The following is a 25,294-nucleotide window of genomic DNA, read 5'->3' on the forward strand; positions in this document are numbered from 1 at the left end:
GGTGTCAGGCGATATAATATTTTTACATTGTATTCAACACATTAAAAAAACTTGACTCCTTTCCTAAATGTGAGAAACCTATTTTTGGTATGTATGACTTTTCATTCCAACTTCACTTAACAGAGTTCCGCATTTTCTACCGGTCCAATGTCAGTTAAAGTTGCTGTAGTATATTCATGTAATAAATAATAAATATTGGAGTTCGGACCCCCCGCCACCTCTAGATCCGCGCATGATGGACTTCTGAGCTTGAATACTGTTTATCATCTCCATATTTGATACATGATGACATTCCTCACCAGTCCATTTTACCAGGGGTCTGTGTTTTCTAGGGGGTTCAGAGTCTTTTTGTTGCTTACTTAATAAATGTATATCTCTGAAAAAAAAAAAAAAAACCAAGAGGAGGGCTCTTGAGCCCCCTTTCCAGCTCTATGCATGAGGAAAGGCATTAGGGGTATTCTAGACAAAATGAGTGGGGGTGTACAAGGCAATGGATTATTCAGCTCCTCCGAGACATTTTTTCTAGGTTATCCGAAGTCAGTTCAAAGCTCCCTCCAAAAATGGATGAGGTATACAGACATAACTTTTACTGGCAGCCAAGGGATAGATTGGATATTTGAATCAACAGTAAGAAAAGCCATGTTGATTTCATTACGGCTTTTAAATTATATTTATGGTAACATGTTCATGTACTTTATAGGTACACAAAACCATTGATAGATGAGTGGGTCCACGGACATGAACTCAGTCACCACATGAATCTCCTCAAATTTTTATAAGGCTCCTCAGCAGATTTTCAACAAAAAAAAATGAACAAACACATAATAAATTGGTTGGCAATTTTTTTTTATTGTCAACACCCACCATATGGAGACAATTCTACATATCACAGTGACTGACACATCCCTGGTGAACTTTAAACTTTGACCTTTCTGTGGGAGTGATTGTGTTGTGTACTACAGCTGAGTTATTGCTACTGTGACTTTGCCCAGAAAGTCAATTTGATTTGGAAACAAAATCTTAAAAATTCAAACTGTTAACAGAAAACAAATGTCACAGGAAAATTTTACTTACCTAAAAGACTGCTATGGCACAAAATATTTTAACACTGACATAAAGCAATTCCTCAAAGGACAAATGCTAAAGTTTTTTAAATGTTATTTTGAATTCTTGAATGTTAATTAAGTTACTATTAATACATGTTTAAATGTATGCCATAAATGTGTTTGCCAGAGCATATATTAAAAAATAACTTGCACATAATGTTGGTTTATGTTTTTAAGCTTGTACATATATTACATATGAGGTAGAAAAAGAAGAATAGTGATTCAAAAAGGAATATGTTAAAATGAATGCAAGTGGTAGTGTTCAATAGCAGGATGCCAAATATTCCAGTTTAATCCTGGTCTAGGCACCAATCATTCTTTCTCACTTTCAGCCTCTTTTCATTTTGTGTCAAGCTTATTTAGCTAGATATTTTCAATCAGCATTAAACAATGATAAATAATTTTAAAAATCAACAATTGTATCACACTTATCTTCCATACATAAACTATTTCACAGGATCAACCACGCCCCTTAAAACATCATAAATATCAAAACAATGCTTAATATCGCTAGCAAAAACAAAAAAAAAATGATATGAAAAAAAAAAAATTACACAAATCATTGATAACTAAGTTATCGTTCCACTCCATAAATGTTACAAACTTAAAATACAATAGTATGCTAACTACATTCAAAGTATGCAACTACAACAGTAATATTGCTTGAGGAACTTTTTTTGAAGATATCATGCCTGGTAACTAAAAACTTTCCTAATATAATATGATTTTACAATGTTGGCTAAAGATCCAAGAAAAACAAATAAGCATAGGTCAAATGGTAGACAACTAAACGTACATACATTGTATGTGACACTAAAACCCAACCCTCTCTTCAGAAAGATTGCAAAATACTTCGTCTTGTTAAATATTTCTTTAGAATTCCTATATGTTTGTGACATCATGACCTTCTCTCCCAAAATCAAGTCCAAAGTTTTTCAGAATAAAAGCATCAGTGATATGAGATTTAGAGATTTAATAAAATCAAAATTGAGCACTTAAGATGTTTTCTTTTTGTCGCACTAATGGATGATTATTGTTAATAAATGGACATACCACATATACTCGCATACAGGTAGGTTTACTTTTAAGTTGGTTGTATTTTTTCAGATTGTTTTGAAGGAATCAACCAATGACAGATCTATCAGTTGGTATGATTTTTTATTTGAATCATTTACTAATTTCAGATTCCATATATGTCCTAACTTGGGTTAAGTCAACCACAAAATTCAATTGATAAGAAAATGCTGACTTTCAAGGTATACTTTAAACATAGAGGTTTGGACTAAACTTTAATCCCCCAAAATTTCACCTATATGTGAGTATATAAGATATATTTTGTGTGTGTTAGTGGCTTATAAATAAAACTGTTGGAATATTGTAAAACAGCTGCACATATAATTCTGACCTGTTTCACAAATGTAAACCACCTTCTCTGCTCACTTAAGCACAGTATATCTCAGAATTTCTCATTTTGAAAAACTTTTGTAAAAATTAATTAAAAACAGTTTCCCATAATCATAAGGATAACGCTGGAATGTTCTTTGCAATCAATAGTCAACAAGATTCAAACTGAAGCTTTGTAAATGCAGCAATGGAACAAACAATCTGAAACATGACTCTTTCAGTATGAAATAATCTTTGGGAAAATGGACATATACTTTCTCTTCTTCATATCTTAATTTTCCTTCCATTAAAATTAGTATGTATTTTAAGGGAAATCACACAAAAATATTTTTACATTCAACCCCCATGTATAATTGAAACACCCACTTTACTACATAACTTCTTACCGGTAAAAGAAAAGAACTTAGTTTAGCAACTTTTGATTATAACTAGAATCCTTTGTTATTTTAATAAGAAAAAAATATATAGATCAAACTATAAAATTGTACTTTGTAGTAAATGTTATTTAAAATCCAAGCAACATACATCTTCAACCTTTAATTGCATGTCCTATGTGAAACCCTAGCATTTAAAACAAATTACATCACAATTATGGATTTAAAGCAAGTAAAACCATTCCCTCTTGTTAACTGACATTATACTTTCTTATCCACATCTACAAACACAACAAAACTGGTGAAAAAATTTCATTTAGAAAAAGAAAATTTGTTTTCTCCTCCTAAATACATCCCTTTTATAGACGTTACATCTGTAGGACAGACAGTGAAAGCTGCTAAACAGGAAAGCTGACAGCTCTTCCCAAACTGGCATCACTAACTGTCATCCCAAAGAGCCATCCACAGAGATTACTTAATTCCTTTGAGTACATAAATAACTTAAGTGCCATTTCTACGTTGGGGCGGTGCCTACGTGTTTGCAAATGGCTGCCTCCCCCTTTGAGTGAGTCCTTCGAATCGTTTGTATGTATAGTTTATGAACACCCAGTCTTTGTATTTGGGATCACCCTCTGTCGTGGAATGATTAGCTCCCTGATGTGGGGCCCCATCTTTGTTGGCAGCTGTTGACAAAAAAGTAAGATATGCATTAACACCACAACATAACATTAAATATACAAGGATCCTTCTTTATTGAAAATACTAATTTTCTGACAATCTGGTTAACCCCAAGGAGACAGCATTATTGCTTATACACTATAGTAAAACACAGTTACAGTGAACCATTTATACAGTCAAACCTCGTTATCTCAAACTTGATGGGACCAAGAAAATACTTCAAGATATCCGAGTATTCGAGATATCCAAGGTAAAATACTAAGGAAATAAGTGCTTGGGACTTCAAATTCATGGTATTCAAGATATCAGTGTTCGAGACACCGAAGTTCTACTCATGTATATATAATGAATTCCCACATGGAAGTAATATTTATATCCTACATAAAGAATTACTTTTGCAACAAATCAGAATTGTTTTCCCCTGGCACTTTACTCTAATGTGCTTTCCTGTTCTGATGGATAAGAAACTGACTATAACGTGTTTTGAAATTCCATAGAACTTGCACTTTTATCAAGAATACATACGCCACTTGAGATCTATATCCGGGAATTCATCAAAGTTGGACGTGTCATCAATGCTTTTGACCTCCACTGGGATGGCAGCAGGTCTGTCTCTGAAAAAAGCACAGGAAAAATTATTTTACAGAGAAAAAAGAAACACTGTAAGTCAACAGATGTGTGTTTCTTGCATTTTTAATAATTTCTAAATGATATTTCATATTAAGTATAGGGTATTCAATTTTTTTTTTTTTTAAATCAGGATCATTCAAATTCTCTAAAATCCATTAGAAACAAAAATCTAAACATTACAAGAATTTTTGAGATACACAGATGTTAAAACTTTCTTTACTTGAAATATTTTTAAAATTTACTTTACTTTCTTTATTTTTATTATGCATGCAGAATAATTCTCTGTCGACAACATGTTGTTTATCTTGACAACTACTAGTTTAACTGAACTGTATGTATGAATACTAATATTAGTTTTATTCGGTAATTCATGCATGGTTATTTCTGTAACAACAAAAATAAACAATCTTTTTATGCATTTTCTTCTTCTTTATGTACACTGAAAACTGTTGATGATAAACAATGTCATTAAGATTCTAAAAAAAATACTGTGGAATCATTAACTTTCGGGGGGTGGGGTGGGGTAATTTTTGTCTTTTTTGCGGTATGAGGAGACCACAAATTCATGTCCTCCACTAAATGTAAAATTCTGAATACATAACAATGCATCACTTCTTCAACCATGAAATCAAATACCCCTTGAACAATTATTTTATCCTCAAACCATATTAAGGATATAAAATATGTTGTAATAAGTATATACAGATTGATTGTGATACTTTTAATTACTTGAAGTGACCATTACAACTCCATTTGATGTTTGTATTTCACCTATATCATTTTATGAGGTGGTTAAGAGAGTTCTAGGCTTTTTTTGTGAAAGTGCATTCCTCCTTGACTGAAAGCAAGACAGATAGATGCCAAATAAAGATCATTTTGTGTCTACCATGCTATACAGGTTATGTAATAATTTTCACACTCTCTCATTATTTCTCTTTATCCACATCTAATTATATACTCAATGTATGAAAGCATTTCTTAGCATTTGTTAGATAACTATATTACAATCATACTTTGTTGAAATCTACTATTGCCAACCTTATGTGCTTCCAGTCCACTCCTTTGAAGAAAACATGGGACTTGATTTCATCTGGATTGCCTGCACCTATTCTATGGTCAGCATCACAGCAAAATCTTCAATTTAAAACCATTCATTTTATTTTACAAGTTTGTGTCAGGATAAAGACAAATGAAATACATTATACACTTAACCTTTTACCATTAAGCTTTAGTCTTTACTAAAACCAAATGTAAAGTTTCTATCTTTATACAAAGTTCAACAGTCAAAATTAAGTTGTGAGCAGAAAAAATAACCAAAGAGAAAAGAACAAGAGGCCCATGGGCCACATTGCTCACCTGAGCACATTGGCTAGGCTAAGGCACAAATCAGTTCAGTAATGAAAAGATTACGGGGGGGGGGGGGGGGGGGGGGGGGGGCTTGAATTTTAAACTACCTGATGATGTTCCATGTCAATATAACAAATGGCTTTGTTGTACTTGAGAAGATTTTAAAAGAATTTTCCCTTATATTTCTTTGTAAAAATTTGATCCCCCATTGTAGCTCCTCCCTATCCCCCAGGGGTCATCATTTGAACAAACTTGAATCTACATTACCTGAGGATGCTTCCATATCAATAAGACTAAACATAGCTTTTCTGTTTTTGAGAAGAAATTTTTTTCTATATGTTCTTATGTAAAACTTTCGATCTCCCATTAGGTCCCATCCTACCCCTGGGGGTCATCATTTGAACAAATTTGAACTACACTACCTGAGGATGCTTCCATATCAAAATGACTAAACATGATTTTCTGTTCTTGAGAAGAAGATACTCTCCTATATCTTCCTATGTAAAATTTTCAATCCCCTATTGTTGCCCGACCCTACCCCCAGGGGTCATCATTTTAACAAACTTGAATCTACACTACCTTAGGAAGCTTCCATATCAAAATGACTAATGATGGCATTGCAGTTCCTGAGAAGAAGCTATTTTCCTATATATTTTGTATTTAAGACTTTGATCCTCCATTGTGGCCCGCCCTTGCCCCTGGGGTCATGATTTGAACAAACTTGAATCTATACTACCTGAGAATGCTTCCATATAAATATGACTCATCATGGCTTTGCTGTTCTTGAGAAGAAGATTTTTAAAGATTTTCCCTATATACCTCTATGTAAAACTTTGATTCTCCATTGTGGCCCCACCCTATCTCCAGGGGTCATGCTTTGAACAAACTTGAATCTACACTACCTGAGGATGCTTCCATATAAATATGACTCATCATGGCTTTGCTGTTCTTGAGAAGAAGATTTTAAAAGATTTTTTCCTATATATTTCTATGTAAAATTTTGATCCTCCATTGTGGCCCCGCCCTACCCGGGGGTCACGATTTGAACAAATTTGAATCTACACTACCTGGGGATGCTTCTGTATGAGTTTCCTGGCTCTGTGGTTCTTGAGAAGAAGATTTTTAAAAGATGCTATTAATTTTTCACTAATTCTTAACTATCTCCCCTTGAAAGAGGGTGTGGCCCTTCATTTGAATAAACTTGAATCTCCTTCACCCAAGGATGCTTTGTGGCAAGTTTGGTTGAAATTGGCCCAGTGGTTCTGGAGAAGAAGTCAAAATAGGTGAAAAGTTTACAGACAGACGGACTACAGACAAAATGTGATCAGAAAAGCTCACTTGAGCTTTCAGCTCAGGTGAGCTAAAAACAATGTGCTCTGAATCTTTGATCAAGGGCATAATAAAATATCCCATAAAAGTACAAAAACTACCTTTGAATTAAATCCCTTGCTTCATTGGAAATTGGCATCTCTGGCGGAAAGACGAGAGTTTCTCTCCAGTTCATGACCTTCCTGTAAGTTTCTTGTGGGTTCTCAGAACAAAATGGAGGATAACCTGTCAAAATTCAAACAGGAACACAGAATACATGTGATTCTTGAGAAAATGGATTCCTTAAATTACATGGATTAACACAGGACAAACTTTTAGAAACGTCTGACATGTTAAGTTCGATAGCCTACCTATTAACATTTCATACATAATGACCCCTAATGACCACCAATCACAGCTGCTGTTATAACCAGTCTGCATAAATACTTCTGGGGCAATATAATCGGGGGTTCCCACTGTGGAATAGGCCTGAAATTTATAACAAAATTCCCTCAGAAAATGATGATTTACTAAACCTACATGTACATAAAGCAAACTACATCTTACATTTTAACAGAAAATCAAGTATGTTTTGAGTACAACATATCAGATCATTTTTTTTCTCTCTCTCATAGACCATGATAATCATTTTGTACACTTATAATCTTAATTCTGTGTTCAGAAAACATAGCACTGCTTTTAACAGACGATAAGACTGTTGTAGCTTTAATCTTTTAAGAGTTATTTCCCTTGTCACAATGAGATTCCACTCACCAACTGTCGTCTATTTCTTTTCCAGCTTTCAGCTCTTCGTTTTGAATCCATTGGATTCGAACCTTGTAAACAAAATAAATACAGCAATGAATGGCAAAATCATATATATCTTAGTTATAAACGGGACACAACTTTGTAAGGATGGTTTTGAATTCAACATAACTAAGGCACCAAAAATTTAGACTATCATTCCCACATTACTTACTAAAATCCCGAGCTTTGGCATTTTTGAGATCTTTGTAGTAGTCTGTTCTATGAGATTTCTTCAGGCCTGTACAAAGGCCAAAGTCCGATAATTTGATATGTCCCTGTAAAAATATTACACTATAAGAATTAATCTTGACAGTTGATACAGGGGATTAAAGAGAACTAGTTTTAAGCACCTTATGCATACATTCACAAACTGAATTATTTCTTCACACCTTGATCAGTCTGATATTATTATCATAATCAGTTCTACAAAACATATATAATATATATATACATTAATTTAGACCAGAAGTCTAGCAAAACCATGCACTGATTGCTGCTGAAGCATGCATAAAATTTAATACATTTGCAACTAGCAAATTAATCCAAAATCAAAGACAATGTGTAAGGATGTACATGTATAATATTTTTCTGTTAAAAGAAGATGATAAAAGAAATCGTTGAAGTTGATAAAAGAAATCGTTGAAGTTGATAAAAGAAATCGTTCACCCTAGCAAGCAGGGCAAATTTCTAGATGCCCCTTAATAATGCCCCTTAATAACCAGGAAATTAAAAATCTCAATTCATCCAAACGTAGCAAGTGAAACTGACCTTGGCATCTAGCAGTAAGTTATCAGGTTTAATGTCCCTATGGATAAAGCCGAGGTTGTGTATAGAGTCTATAGCTAACACTGTTTCTGATATATAAAACTGAGTCTGTTCCTCTGTTAGTGTATCCTTCTTCATCAGCAGTGTCATCATATCACCTGGGATAAACAAACATTTCAAATGTTAAGTCACCTTTAGGTGGAGTGAAACAATAGGTAAACAATTTTAATTCGTAAACATGTATACCAGTATCTAAATTTAAAGCTGAACACGGCTTGTAAATTGCCATATGCCATATTAGTTTTGCCTATCTCCAATATCGGTGCTAGGGTATATATACCCTTGGTATTCATTACACCTGATTGAACACCTGGAACTCATGGCCAATGTATCATTTCCTATGTCTTCAAAGTGTTTACATTTTATTTCATTGTTTTAAATGCATTTGTGTTTGTTTTTAAAGCATGCACTGAGGTTGATGTTACTTTTTCTCCTGACGTGGTAGAGTGCATGCATTTGATAATTTTATCGCAACCAAGTAACAACTGCAATGTAGAATAGTAGAATACACTTACACAGGTAGATCTGAACAGTAAAATACTTAGAACCCTGAGGAAGTCAGGGGCTTATATAAGGGCTTGAGAAACTAGATGAGCAAAGAATATGGCAGACAAGGATAAACCTCTTCCTTTTACAAGTCATGTTCAGCTTTAAGTTAGTTTAATTGTTAATTAAGGGTGCAACAATAAACCGTTTGACGGTATATCGCGGTATATTTTTCCATGGTTCAATTCACGATACGTTAAACTGATATTGCGGTTCGGTTCAATCGGTCCAGAATTATCCGAATCGTCCGTTTTGTTTCCTTTTTTGCAATTTCAAAATGACTTCCGCGCAAAACGTGAGGTCGCCGATAACGCATTAACGTAAGTTAAACTCATCTCCAGCATCTTACAGATCTCAGATTTAAGACGGAGAAGGACTTAATGTGATTATAAGTTATAGATGTTAAGACAAATGATAAACCCTTTAGATCTAAACGTATTCTTTGGTAATACACGATATTTCATCACGTGTGTAAATTGATGAATCGATGAAATCGATGAAAATTCACTGTCTTTGACTAAAACGTGTTAACACGAGAAATATGACAACTGGTTTTCTACGTAAATAAAAGAATGAATGTCTTCCTTTTTCATTCCAATTTAAAAGGAATATTATTAGGAAAGGTCCCTGTAGTTCCCTGTAGTTCCCTGTAAATGTTCATCATTGGTTTAAAATATTGTCAAAACTCAAAGATCTACCTAACAATCCAATTCAAGTTCACAAAATTTTATTTTAATTATTATTAAAAAAAAATATGAACATTTTATATAACCCTGTCAAGTTTTAAAAAATATGATGACAAACTTGAAAGACTTTTTAACCTTGTCATGTATCGTGATATGTATCATATCGTGAACTGAATACCGTGATACTTATCGTATCGTGAGGTTAGTGTATCATTGCACCCTTATTGTTAATTGAAATGTCATTATATATTTCTTAAAATTTGAAAGTTGAACAAAATTTGAACCTAAAGGAATGGTTATCTAGGTGGGTTTAAAACTGAACTGCTTTGTTATAAACATGAATGAATACATAACATTATCCAATGTTTTCTAAGAAAATCTTACACCGTTTTTTCTGAATAGCAAAACTGATTTCAATATAAACTTACCTCCAGGTAAGTATTCCATGATGAGGTACAGATTTTGCTGATCTTGGAAGGAATAATACATCTTAACCACCCACTGATGGTCTGCTTCTACCAGAATGTCTCTCTCTGCTCGCACATGGGCAATCTGTGTGCAGGAAAAGTGTGTAAAACATTCATGAAAATGTTTATGTCTTTTCTAGCAAGCATGCACTCAAAAAGTATGCATGTAGGAAACATTAAATTTGGCCCCAAAATTTTCAAGATGACTGCAGAAATTTGATTTGTTTGACAAGATCTCTTTAAATCATTTGGTTGTAACATCACAAATATGGCAATTATATTGAAATTATACTGCAAACAAGAATTTTGATTGTTATTTTCCAGTTAAAAATAGAATTCATGCATCAAGCAAAGGGTTTTCAAACTTTGTGAAGCTCATGAAATAAATCAGATTATAAATTTGATTGGTACTGCCTTACAAATTCACTGAAGTTATATAAAGAAGGCTGAATTTAAATAAATTCTCGTGACTTAAATACTGCTAGTGTTTCTAGATGACTTCATCTTTGAATTGTTTGTTACAACAATATTATTAATTCTGAACTCATGTACACTGTAACTAGACCATCAAAATGACTTAGAAATACTATTAGTTTTTATATCTTTCTGTCCTTTTCAACCAAGATATGTTCCTTTTTTCTTTCTTTTTTGAACATCCTTTGTCATATGTGTACAAATTACATAATTCAAAACAAATAATATAATTTTAAAATTTCCTCATTGTCAGAATGTCACCTCACAATCTCATAATTTTATTGAAAATTTAAAACCCCACCTATGGTTTCAAGTTCTTTGTTTTTCTACCAGATCTTGACTAGGAAGTTATTATCCAATAATTCTGACGAAGCAATATTTTATGAAGAAATAAATTACTTCACTATCAGAAATTATACAATTCTGTTCTTTAATGTCACTGATCAGCTGTTACTACATTGCTGCCAGATGTAGAAGACATACATATGACACAGACCACACAAAAATCAGTGTATATACCTGGTCTTTTTCCACCATGTCAGCTTTTCTGAGAATTTTCATGGCATAGACATGACCTGTGTCTTTTTTCTGAACCAGTCGCACCTGAAAAAGAAAAAATCAAATTTATTATGCAATACTGGTTATCTAATACAGGGAATCAAACAGCCATTTAATACTGGGTAGGTTCATGTTTTACTCATAAAACATATTATTTCGTAACTATTTTTTTGATATGATACTTAGAATGTGTTTGACGTTCACATGACTCTTCTGGGCTCTCCATCAATTATTACAGGTATAAATATAATTTTACATGAACCCCAATTGACTTGTCAGCTATAGTGTAGCTCTTTATATATGCATGATCACAACTGCATGATAATTTACAATCATGCACCTTCATACACCATTAAAATTCTGTTTTTATCATTTGTTTTACCTGATTGCACGTGGGTAATGTATTACAATGTATTATGTAAATGCATTATATCTGTTGTCCAATAGAAGAATGATGCATCCTTCATACTGAACTGTGGTGTGCCACATAGTCATTACACATGAAATGAAATTCAAATACTAGCTGCTTTATTCCGTACAGAACTGGCAGGGATCAGATTTTTAAATAACATTTCAAAAAAGAACCTGACCAAAAAGGGTACATCTGTCCTTGAAGACAGCAATCTATTTAGAAAACATGAGATGTTTAGATTATGGGACCTCTGCAAACTGACACTGTTCTCTAGGATATTTTTAGATTTCTTACAAAATGTTTCTAGCAGAAAGTTTTAGTAATGTCATTGGGCAGTAAATTTTCTTCAATAGATTACACTGACCTAGTTTTGGGCATTTGTTTACAAAGGGCTTAAGTTTCCAACTGCTTGTGAACGTGAGGTTAATAATTTTGTTATTTTTGCTAATTTGAGCAGTTTCCATTGGGCACTTGAAAACTTAAAAAGTTTTATACATAACATAAGCCTAAATTAATATTGCATAAATGGTACATATATATATATATATATATATATTGCTGTTAAATGTGCAGATAATGGAGGACAAATGACAATTTCAGTGTAATAAAAATTGCTTTTAAATGTTGCCAAAGTTCAAGTAAAACACATCCAAAGAGTCCCGAATCAAATGAACAAATACTGTTGGTGACAGATAGATGAGAAAATCAAGAGCTGAGCCAATAACTTGCTGCATTATAGGGGTAATTACCCACCATAAATAACAGAGAAGCTTATCAAGAACAAATAAACTCTTTATAAGGGCATGATTCCTCAACTCATTAGGTCACAAGTCATTCAGAATACTCTACCCATGTAGCCATTAGTCAGTTTGTATTATCTAGCCATGTACTCAATAATCAGTCAGCATTCTATGTAGTCCCTAGTCAGCTTTCTCAACCCATGTAGTCACTAGTCAGTCAGGTTTCTCTATCTATGTAGTCACTAGTCAGTCAGGTTTCTCTATCCATTTAGTCACTAGTCAGTAAGTTTCTCTATCCATTTAGTCACTAGTCAGTCAGGTTTCTCTATCCATTTAGTCATTAGTCAGTCAGGTTTCTCTATCCATTTAGTCATTAGTCAGTCATAATACTCTACCCATGTAGTCACTAGTCAGTCAGGTTTCTCTATCCATGTAGTCACTAGTCAGTCAGGTTTCTCTATCCATTTAGTCACTAGTCAGTTTTCATTCCATGAAGTCATAAGTCAGTCAGCATTCTCTGTCCATACAGTCACTAGATAGTCAGCATTTTCCACCTATGTAGTGACTAATCAGTCACCATTTTCTACTTATTTTTAGCCAAAAGTCAGTCATTTTCCATTTTGTCACAAGTAAGTCAGTCTTCTCTATCCATGTAGTCACTAGTCAGCCAACATTTTCTACCAAGGTAGTCAATAGTCCTTCAGCATTCTCTATCATGAAGTTGCATCTTGTATAGCAATCTCTTCCCACAGAGTTAACTACATAGTCAGGTTTTATCTATCCATGTCGTAATTAGTCATCCAGCATAATCTACCAATGTAGTCATTATTTAGTCAGCATTCTCTACAAATGTATCCATTTGTCAACATTCTCTATGCAGATTGCCACCGTTCTATGTAGTCACTAGTCACTAATGTATTTATTAAAAGTAATACACCTTGCCAATTTTTGTCAAAGTCTAGAGCATAAATGTACTTAGAATTCAAATTTGCACATCTTTTCATTATTCAGGTGTATTTCAAAGGCTTTTCTGGAAATGAAAGGTTGATTTGATGATAATAAAAGGGACGTTATTTTCTCATTTAAAGCACTGGAAATTTTGTTATCATTTTTTTTTTCTGAAAGATCTGGCAATGTTCTTGGCTTTATTTTTCCCTCTTTTTTTCTGTTTGACATCTACCCTTTAAACAAATGTTCCTTAAAGTAAAACCGGTTTTGCCTTAATCATGCTCTTTTTTTATTTACATTAGTGGAGAGAAGTGTCTGCACAATTTTACACTGCTTATCCAATACAGGAAGATGTGACTCATGATGCAGACAAATATCAAACACTGATTGAAGTCAATTGAGGCCGATTAAGCTTGTCCTGATAAGTAGATTGTGAAAGATTTCTTTCCCAGATTAAGAGTCTCCTTACAAATTGTAACCACAGTACCAACTACCCATTACAATGTGCTTATAATGTAGACCCTAGCTACCATGTCATCATAGAGGTGACCAAAATTAAATATGTGACTACACACACTTAAAACAATTCTATTCTGGTCACGGTCAAGCTAATTTTCCCAGGGTTTTTTCATTATTTTATTCAAGGACCAAATGACGCCAAAAACTCTCAAATTTTCATGTTGTTACACCCAAAAATTCAATAACCTTATTATCACTTTAAGTAACATGCTGTTAACTGAATAATGTTATACTATTGATGTTGTTGTGTCATATCTTAGTAATGCATTTAAAACATGCATCTTTTTCAGAATATTTAATTCATACAGTAAATATACATGTACTTTTAAGTTTATACTGGAAACTTTGAAAAACGTATTGAAATTTCTTATCCCCTACACTTCACTCATATCACTGATTTGAGAGAGCAGAATTCATGTTTGCATGTCAGTAATAAATCAAAAATCTTCTCCCCTTCATCAAAAATTACCAAAAAAAAAAAAAAAAACACCTTATGAAAAAAAGGGCAAGTTTAAAACTTGGTCACATGTCATCCGTGTGGCCTTGAGAGTATTACCTGACACAGGTGATTTCCTGTGTTACCTGAGATTAAATAACATCTCACACCTGAATAGTAGGCCAACCAAAAGCATAAGGAAATGCTCAAAGTATCAAAGGAAAACCACAGTCTACTTCATGTAACTTTGAAAAAATCAAAACAATTTCTGATCAGAAAGTCAGTGAACTGGACAAGTTCACCCTATGTTTCTCACACAGCATCTAAAGGCCCTCATCCCTTGTCAGGACATCATGTATGCTTCAATTGATATATGGAGCTATAAACACACTCCAACTCCTTCATGTCACTACATATCAATTCTTCATTATTTTGGAAACAAGACTTCTATTTACTTTAATATCTGGCCTGTAGAAGGTCTTTATCCTTAGTAATTTTAAGGTGATTTCTTCACAAAGATACCTGTCATTTCAATCTGAATATTAAGCAAACCTCTTAAAATAGACCCTGTCTTTGCCTTGCACCATAAACAAGTTCAATGTAGTCAGTTTAAAAGAAAATAAAAAATTTCCTTGTAATGGTTTCCAATTTATTGCTATAATGCAGTAATTTACATCTCTATCGTCATATCATTCCCATGTTATGTACTGTGACTAACTTATTGATGCTTTTAACAAAGATGTATCATCTTTCTACTGCACATTAAACATTACTAGGTGACCTGCTTCCCAAATTTGGAGAAAAACACAAGCTGAATGTAACAGTTAAATTTTTTTACCTTGTTTAAATATTCATATGCTCATTTTTACAGTCATGAACTGACATTGAGTTGAGATGCACAACAATTGCAGTGTACTTTAGGGCAGATAAATTAAATTTTAGATTCTCATCCCTGCTCATCCCTCTCAAAGCATTCTACCCCATTGTTTATTGTTATCAAAATGATTCATCATGTTTTTCTAAATAAAACAATTGAGATCAGTGACGGCCAAAATTTAAGAGTTATTAAAAGTTACTTAAAGTAACATAGCACTATTTTTAGCGTATGGAGAATGGAGAAAAATTGGTGAGAAAAGCAGTACTGTATCTGTAGAAAAACAAGATGTGTTTGTGAAACACTTATTTGTAAAACACTGATGCCCTGTATTGCAACAAATGACCAAAGTTGAAGTTTTTCAAATGCAAGTCAAACTCCAAGGTCAAGGTCAGGAGGTCAAATATGTTGGTACTCAAAGAAACATCTTGTCAAGGAATACACCTTGGAAATATGAACACCCTAGCACCAACCATTCAAAAGTTATGTCCATGGTTTAACTTTTTCATAAGTAGGTCAAACTCAAAGTCAAGGTAAAATATGTTTGTACTCAAAGGTCAGTGAATAAACATGTGATATATGAAAGCTCTCGTACCAACCATTCTAAAGTTATGCCCAAGGCTAAAAATTGGTAAAATTATGCATATGTGGGCAAAACTCAAGAGGTCAAATGTGTTGTTACCCATAAAAACATATTGCCACAAGGAATACATGTAAAATATGAAAGCCCTAGCACCAACAATCAAAAGGTTAAAGTTTCTGCAAACAGATGGAGAGATGGACAGACCAAAATTATATGCCCCAGAATCTTCCATTAGAGGGGCATAAAAAGATAATATGCCTGTACAAAGAGGGCAGAAAAAAAGCAAAATAAGCGGTTTTATTAAGTTTTCGTAAATCTACCAGATATCATCATTAAGTTTATAAAGAGATTGAAAGATAGTAAAAGAATAGCAAAACAGTTGAAGAAATTTACATCTTGTAGCAATTGGCAATTGTTAATTTTATATTTAAAAAGACTGTCTGGCAGACTTTTGAGGAAATAGTGTTATAGAAAATAGCTATCTATAAGAATTGTTCAACAGAGGTCAGATTCTATAGAATATTTTTGATACTTTGTTTTGCAAAATTTTATGAGTATAAGGATAGTGGAAATCTGATATTTTCAGACAAAACAGAAGTGGTTGTTGGTCAAACTGTAAGGTATAGTGGAGAAAGGCCTGTGAGAATTGGTGACTACCAAGTACTTCATGTACAATGTACTGGAATCTGGGCCCCACTTCCTTCAAGGATTTGTTTATGGTATATTGACTTTTAAAATCATCAAGAATGTAAATATTTTGTACAAGAAGACTCTTGATATTTTATTTTATAGAATAAACAATAAAATCCATCCATATTGGTTTTAACAATGTGAAATTTTATATGAGAAGAATGTTATGTAGAATAAAAAAATAAAATCTGCCCTTCTGTCCAAATTTTTTAAGCAAATTAGGATGACAATCTAAAATAAAAATTTATGTGGCCTATGATATTCCTGGTTACCTTTATTTTTTTTAAACTCACCTCTCCAAATGCCCCTCTGCCGATGGCTTTGATTGGCTCAAAATCTTCTACCCCTAACCTTGACCTTTTTAACCTCAGAAATTCTGTTTCCTTGGAAGCATGTTGTTGTCTTCTCTCCGATTTCTGATAATATATATATTTGAAGCATTTCAAGAATAATCGTCAATCTATGTAATATAACATATCACGAAATTTGACAGAATCAGAGCATGAGATAAATGGACAAATCTATTAAGTTTTTTTATATCTCTATATACATGTAAACAAAAGTCAGTTTGTAAAATCTGAATTTTTAAAATAAAATCTAAAAAGATAATTTAGTGATGACAATCTTTAATACATCATAAAAGTTTTTTCCCCTTGTATTTTCATATATCAAGTGTGAAGTTACAACAATGAATATTTCTAATCAATCATAATAAAACTCCACAAAAAGACATTTTTTTTTATCAAAGCATTGTTTTAAAGAAAAAGGTCAACAAACAAAAGGAAAATAAATGTGACATCAACAAATCAAGACTAAATTTAAGATCTATATTTCCTTGTGACACCTCACAAATGAACAGGATATTGTGTACATCTACATCACAGTTATTTTACATGAGTAGATCACATAACCACACGTTCTAACGAGTTTCCTTTTATTTACTTCTGCTGATTCACTGCTGTCGTGTTAATACATACATATCACAATGGATAAGTAGCGATCAGTATTTAGTAGTGACTTCGTGTATCTGAACAAAATTAATTAATCTAAAGAGGATTTGCCCATTGACCCTACACATTTTAATGAGAGGAATGAGTCAGCAATTTCACATAATGTTAATGACAAAACATTAAACCATTGACTGGGATGGACATCATCTGTTTATTCTGTATTTTTATGACAATTAAAAGCAGACTTCTGGGAAAAATCAGATCTATTCACGGGTAAAATCAGAGTCTTTCCTGCTGGGTTAAGTACACATATCCTTCCTAAAATGGATTTTCCATCTTTAAAAATGTGGTGAATAGAAAACTCTGTGTGTAAAATAACTTATCTCTTTTGACAACACAAGAATTTCTCTTGAAATTGTTTGCTCTTCTGAGGGTGTTGTAATCAATTAACCACAGAGAGCTGTCATCTTGTAAGTTCATGACCTTTAACTTAAATGACCTTGATACAGCATGGAGTCATCGACCCTATAAATACCATCCCATCAGGAAACCTTTAAAGTCAATACACACACACACTATTTGTATTTATCAAGTGTGTTCTTCACAAATATCCTGTATTGGTCCAACAGATGACACCATAAACAAACGCCATCCCCCCAACAAAAATTCTGCAGGTATGGTCCCCCCAGCACTAAACAAAACACAACAGTATGCCAAGAACAACAGACTGTAATTATCTGTATGGTGAAACATGAATCACGGGAGGTGGTGATTTTTTTTTTCCTGATTTTCAGTTTTTTTTACCTGTTCCTCTGAGAGGCCATCTGTGTTCATTGACTGCTCCAAAAGGCGATATCTGTAAAGAGAAAACCCAGCATTTAATAACAGCTTCAATCTACACAGGTATAAGAGACAATTCATTATGTAATGACACTCCACTAAAACTATCACTCTTATTTGTTCAATAACAATGTCATTATTCTATGGAACAGCAGCTACCCTGTTAGTTATGGGTTAATGACTTAAAAGTCATTCAGTACTTAAAAGGGTAAGATATTTTTTTTCTGCATATTCCAACAAACAGATTGATCTTTGATTTATTGATTCAGAATATACAGTGGAACTCTGTTATCTGATAACTTGAATACTAGGAATTTGTCAAAGTGAGTGTGCAGTCCAAAGCACTTTTTCTTTTATGTTTTTTTTAACCCTTATGGTTATCTCAGATCATCGAGATCTCAAAGTTTAATCTTGGTCCTTCGAGTTTGAGATAACAAGGTTTGACTGTATATCTGTGTAGTGCAATGTCTAGGTGCATGAGAAAAGGGGCAAAACAAAAGTTAATTTAACAACTCATTTCATTTTTATTTGGTAAATTTCAACAAATGCTCTTTGAAACTAGAGGTATATTGTGAGCAGAGAGCTCATATTAAAATGATACCTACCGCTCCCATATGAGTATAATGGCAAAGCCCATGTTTTGCTATGGGAAAGCCCAAATATCTGTCTGATCAAAAGGTGAAATAGGAGGTCACAAAGGCACTAGTTATAAAAATTCTAGAAAAGTCTCTTTCATTTTTTTTTCCAGTGGTGTACAGGGTTGTCCCTTAGACCCGGGGGGCTGGGGAATTTCCCAGCCTATTATGATGTAATACCTTGGTTACTCTGGTATTCTCCCTCATCACCCTGTTAATGGAGGAACCCCAGACCCCCCTCTACTTTTTAAATGTCCCCTACTGTTTTAGTTCTTAGGGACAACCCTGGGTATAGGAGAAGTTGCAGGTCAGAGATGAGTACCCCCCCCCATTGTAAGGGACAGAGAGATGGACACCTTCATCACTATATACCCTGTGGGTTTTAAAAATAAATTGGATTTACTGCAAATAAATTGTACCTTTATTTTCTTGCAGGAAAATATTGTAAAAGTAAAACATTAAAGAGGCATATTGACATAAAATGGGAAATTTGAAGATATTTTTTTTTGGGGGGGGGGGGGGGGGCATATGGTTTAGGCAACTTTTTTTAATTGTTGAAAGTGCTAGATTTCATAAAATTGCAGGTTTCAGAGACTAAAATAGCTAGTATTTTCGGGAAAAAATATAATTATTGTCTGGCCCAGAACAAAAATACTGCTTCTCTCCTCTCTCTCCTGATTTTATGTGTGCATAGAAAAGAAGTCCCAATAAGTAATATTTTGGTAGATGGAGGACTATGGCAGAATCTTTGAAAAGGATTATCAGAAATTTTTTTTTTCCTTCCCATGCTCTGCTTTAATGTTGAATACGAAATTTACACTATAAATAAAAGTTGCATGAATTGACATAGATAAAAACAACAAAGTGTTTGAAGCAACCTTTGTTTTCTGTCACTTAAATATTGCACTCATTGCTTGCTTAATGATGCAGCTGAGTTTGTCAAAATTTGGCTATACTTATATTTTTACTAAATCTTTTGATTTATTGTATAAATATTGTAATAGACAATTATGCAATTACCCCAAACTCACTGTGTTTCTTTAGAGTTTCAATCAAAATTTTTTGTCAAATTTGAGCATTCAACTTGAAACAAACAAGTACTGGTATGACATGATTTTTCAAAATGTACTGAAATTTACTGTGTAAAGTTCACTTTAGTAATAAAAGTTTTAATTTATAATAATAAGTTAAACTACTGCAAAGTATGAGGGAGTAGTCATTATTACAAGAGATTATATAATTGTATCCTTCAAATTGATTCCAATCATGTACTACATCGATCATTACTTCTCTGATGGGCAAAGCAATGGAAAATCACAATAAATGAAGAGAGGCCATTTTTGAAATGTTTATCCTCAAAAAGACTTTAAATTTTCTACTGTGTCCATGCATACACTATACAATGAATTCAAGGGATCATTTCATACCAGAAGTTCAGTAAAATACTCTTTCTGCCTAGTTTGAAGCACAAAGTATTTATGTATCAAAACGTGATGCAAAAATTATGAAGATAGTACCATGGGACGGACAACAAAAAAGTAACCTGGTTATTTTTCATATTTAACTACTTGTAGTTCTCAGTGATTTTTTTAAAGTCAATGAGACTATGTAACTCAACAGAACTGAACACAGATTACTTTTCAATTTGATGAAGGGACGCAATCCATTAAAAAATTACTCATCTAAAAGGGCTAAGAATTTTGATTGTAGCAAATCCACAATGACATACATGTAAAATGCTGAAGTGTTCAATGGACAAAACATTTTACTATTTCATTCAGTCATGATATAATATTTAATTAAAATAAACAATAAATCAATAAGCAAGACACGAAAGATTTTTAAAACCAAGTATAAAAACTTTGTACGCTTAGATAACAGAACAGTGAATATAGATCTATATATATTCAATACATGATTCCTAAACAAAGATCATTTCCAACACAATACATAGTGCTTACACAGCTGTTTGACTTCGTATATTGCGCAAGCATGTTCTTCTTTTGTCCTAATCAGAATTGATTTTTTTTCCCCGTGATAATTAAATTGCATGCCATAAAGTATTCATAAACATAGGGAGCCTTGATTTTAAAGTCCCGGGTATTAGTCAAAAGAACTGCTCAATACAGTTAAAAAGCAGAGTTTTAATGACTCAATACTTATAAGTCAATATATCATCAAACTTCCATGACCGCTAATTCGGAGTGCAAACCATAAAACTCTAATAATCAGAAATTTAAAAAGTTTATATTTAAAACTTAAACTTTACCATACTTCATACTTAATAAACATAAATTCATTCCATAATTTTGTGGCATAATATATGGGTGGCTGGAAGACACTTTATCTTATTGCCACCAATATCAGTGATTTTTCCAACATCTGCATTCAATCATGTCCCAAACAACCTAACGATAAACAAGGGGTAGGAAAGCTGCACACTGACCCTTGATAATAGATCTGCAAATCATTTTGGGTGGAGTGTTATTTACAAAGCAAACAAGCTTAATATTTTCTGATCACATTACCCAAGTCCCTATAAAAATTAGGAAGTTTTTCAGAAATCACCTGTTGACAAAAAAAATAAGAAAAGGCAGATTTGGGGAAATAATAAGAAATAATAACTTTATACTATTATAAGTTTGTTTAAAGATTTAATATAAGAAGATCCTCAGCATATTTATATATACTAGTAAGTAAAATCTCTAAGAATTTGATGACGGACTGATTACACTAAGTCCACAATAAGAAGCTTTTCAGAAATGTGTCATTTATATTTCAGTCTTTGTCAACACACTACAGTGAATCTGTAGGTTAAGAAAACCATAAGGCAAATTATGATCATATATGTATTCACATATAAAGTTTTAATCCACACTTAAGCAATAATAAAGAAAATTCTAGTTAAGCTGTTGCCCTTTGCTTTCTTTTTGTGTATCATTGTGTTTTGGGTTGATAGGACTCCTTCTCTTTTGTTTATGACAACCTTTATGATTTCCTCTCTATTCACTACAGTATAGTGATTTTATAATGAATAATTCAAAATCAAAAGGAAATTTTAGGACACTTTTTTTTTCAAGGGTATTTGTAATGGCAACCCCAATCCATTAATTTCTTAATATAAAATGCTTCTAAAAAAAATCAATGTCCTGGGATGTATTAATCAAACTGCACTTTAATACTTTTGATTTTCTGCATTCAATGTGAATACAGTTTTTTTTTGCAAATCTATATTTCAAATCAGTGCTTTGTTACATGACTGTGCTGTATGGAAATTTGGCAAAACCTGTAAAATACTTTGTACTTTCTACACATGTACATGTTTATCAATAGAAATGACCTGCGATTACTTAATGCATTTGTATAGTTCCTGTTATCAATGTACTACACCCCTCAGTAATTGTATGATAATAGGAAGCCTGATTGCCGGTACATCAGTGGTTTATTGACCAGAATGCAATATGTACCATACTTTTTCCGTAATTGAATCTCATGTTTAAATGCTTCAGAGTTCTTCCACTCTATGTAAATTGTCTTTTTTTACAGCTTTTGTGAACTGTATACATGCTTCACACAGCTGTTGCCTAAACACTGTAGTGATCAATACAGAGAAGGAGTTATAGTCAAGATTTGCCCTGGTTCAAAAGAAAAAAGGTGAAAAAATCAAAAACAAGAGGAAAGCAATCCATTCCAATTAAAGATGCTAACTGACAATGAAGAATTATAAATCAATGGATAACTTTTTTATATATTTTAAAGCATAATAAAAATATCATGAAAATGGTGTTTCATCCGAGTAATAACATGTAATATCCAGACATCAACAGACATCTATTATCTTTCAATAATTCATTGTATTTGGTCAATGCACAAGCCACAAAACTGTATGCCAAAATAATAAACTTAATAAACTTAAGGTCAAAGCCAAGATAATATTAATACAATTAGGCTTACACTGTGCTATCTCCCCTGGGATTGCTAGCCTACATTTTGATCATTTACCTGTGACCTTGACCTACCTATTCTCCCGCTCCTCATGCTGTGCCACCAGGTTGGAGTAGTAGTTTTCTAGTGTGACCTTGGCCTTGGTGGCTTTATCCTTGGTGTGATTGCTCACAATGGGGGTCTGTTCTCCGACAGTGGCCATTTTGGAGCGGCGACTCTGCAAAGGTACAGAAAAAAGTCAATATAAACATATTTATGTACACATATATACACTCCATTCTGTGGAACAGAGGTTATACATATATTTATACACTAGCTACAATACCTACATTTTTTTTAATATGAAGAAAACGGTGCACAATTTCAGTGATGTGTTCATCAACTGATTATTCAATGTGTGTTATGTATGTTACACTATGTGTGGTAAAAGAGGAAAATAAATGCAGAAAGTGTATGGGTGTACATTCTTATTCAAAATGTGCAACCTGAAAACCATCCACAAATACTTTTCACTGATGTCATTTTCAACATACATGTACAGAATTAATACATTCTACATACAAGTACTCTTGCTGAGGTCTTGGACGGTCTTGAACCTTAACAATAATTCACATATTATGGTCTAATTGCTAATAAGTTATCATAAAAAAAATCAATTCCAGGTGCATACATTTTTTACGATTACAGTGTGAAAATATGGAACAAAATGTGACCAAGAAAGATTCTAATATCAGATACTATTTTGTTCTCTCTATAAATGTGGGGCCTTTCTGACGTCTCAGATAACACACTGCATTCAAATATTTATTTTATGCCGACTTCAAATTTCAAGATTTATAACAAAACCAGAGAGATACCCGCTACAGTCATATAATGTCAGGTTTATGGTTCCCAAAATTAATTCACAAACAAACGCCAGGGCTACAATATTGCTACTCGTGAAGAATGTATTATGAAAGGTTGCTCTGCTTTATTATGATCAAGAACTGGGTTAAAAAGTTTCTACCTCCTTTGACTTAAAAGGGTTTGGAACTTTTATCTCAACTCGTGTAAAACACAATGCAAATGTGGACATGGTCCAAAAAGATATAAATATATTCAAACTGAAAATGAATCAAACAAGTCAATATTTAAACTTAGATCAAAGGTGAAATCACTCAAGAACAAAACCCTTAAAATGTATACACCAAAACAGCAGTTTTAGGGTGTTTCCAATACAACATGGTAAAGCAATACCTCCTAACATTGTCAAGCATGAAAAATGATTCCTTCAAAAGACCTTCTAATTAGTATTATGTCATTTCAACTCAATTATAGTTTCAGCTGTTTCCTCCATTTTTCTTTCCTACTTAGTGACTACAAATACATGTGCAAATTACAGTTCATTCTTTTTTAAAACTGCAAAACACATGATTCATAAACTATTATAATTTGTCAGCAGTGCTTGAGATTAACACAAGAATATATTTAAAACATAGTAGTAAAGATACTTATAAATCTTCAGGAACATGATACAATTGTTCATACAAACAAGTAATATATTTCATTCCTTGATTTTACATGAAATATTCATGAGGTCATGTAGAAAATAAATTGTAACTAACAAGAAAATATTTTAAGAATTTATACATAGATTCATTATATATTCATAGGTGTAGATTTCATATATTAAGATGATGTTTCTTGTACACAATCTTTGTTTATTGTGATGATCTAAAAATAGATCCCACGACTTACTTTTTCCAACCTTCTACAATATTGCAAAATGAGGGTTCATCAAAGCATGAAGGTTATCAATGGCATCTGACTTCCTCCCCCCACAAATACCACTATTTCATGCCTGATCACTCAAACCTGATTGAAAATTAACCACCAGCTAAAAATATATATCAGCTGATCAAACAATTTGGCACTGCATGTATTTCTATGTATCTCACATTAAATGGAAACTGACTTCACAATTCATAAAAGTTTTCGTATACAAGCTGACTCAAGATAGGTATTTGAATGGAGACTGCCTTCACAATTCATGTACAACCATCATACACCAGCAGCACTTGAGCAAAAGGTGCAACATATTAGCTTTCATGCCCCTATCCCCCTCTGTTTATAGCTACAGTGCCCTTGTGACCTAACTCGTACAGAAAACCTATCAACTTATGAACACTAATTCTAAACCATCTATCACCTCCTTTGGGTGGATTCCTTGTAACCATACTGTACATGTGCTGTGGCCTGCGCATTCAATACTGCAGTCAAAGAATATTTTCATAATATAATTTATATATGATAAATGTATTCCAAAACCCTCTTTAACAAACTAGAATTCCAATCTAGGCTTGAGGTTAATGACCACTGAACAAAGGGAAAGCCCCTTCTCTGGGCTCCAAATTCCTCTCTCTTTCCTTCCATAAATACTATGAATACTGTAAATAACTATTACATTTGAAGCTGACTGTGTATTTTATAGTGTCTTTTGCAGAAAGCAGCTTTCACTAAATCAAGTACATCG

At 33.0% G+C, this 25,294-nt stretch overlaps 1 protein-coding gene across 2 annotated transcripts in view; it reads right to left on the reverse strand.

Moving 5' to 3' along the window:
* Positions 1-825: 825 nt before the first annotated feature.
* The window catches only part of LOC133175916 (serine/threonine-protein kinase 38-like), a 28,896-nt gene continuing 4,427 nt past the window's right edge, over positions 826-25,294 (reverse strand). For both annotated transcript variants that reach the window (XM_061311052.1, XM_061311051.1), the window contains exons 2-14: positions 22,857-22,999; positions 18,167-18,218; positions 16,706-16,828; positions 11,172-11,255; positions 10,140-10,263; positions 8,423-8,577; positions 7,827-7,929; positions 7,622-7,683; positions 7,219-7,336; positions 6,970-7,093; positions 5,231-5,326; positions 4,088-4,176; positions 826-3,567 (exon numbers count right to left, since the gene is read on the reverse strand). In XM_061311052.1, coding sequence (XP_061167036.1) covers positions 3,416-3,567; positions 4,088-4,176; positions 5,231-5,326; positions 6,970-7,093; positions 7,219-7,336; positions 7,622-7,683; positions 7,827-7,929; positions 8,423-8,577; positions 10,140-10,263; positions 11,172-11,255; positions 16,706-16,828; positions 18,167-18,218; positions 22,857-22,984 — 1,410 coding nt within the window. In that variant the 5' untranslated portion in view covers positions 22,985-22,999 and the 3' untranslated portion in view covers positions 826-3,415. The remainder of the gene's footprint in view (positions 3,568-4,087; positions 4,177-5,230; positions 5,327-6,969; positions 7,094-7,218; positions 7,337-7,621; positions 7,684-7,826; positions 7,930-8,422; positions 8,578-10,139; positions 10,264-11,171; positions 11,256-16,705; positions 16,829-18,166; positions 18,219-22,856; positions 23,000-25,294) is intronic.

The sequence above is a fragment of the Saccostrea echinata genome, unplaced genomic scaffold (genome assembly GCF_033153115.1).
Source record: "Saccostrea echinata isolate AGI-Se365-2 ecotype Australia unplaced genomic scaffold, CSIRO_AGI_Sech_v1 ptg000064l, whole genome shotgun sequence".
NCBI classification, from domain to species: domain Eukaryota; kingdom Metazoa; phylum Mollusca; class Bivalvia; order Ostreida; family Ostreidae; genus Saccostrea; species Saccostrea echinata.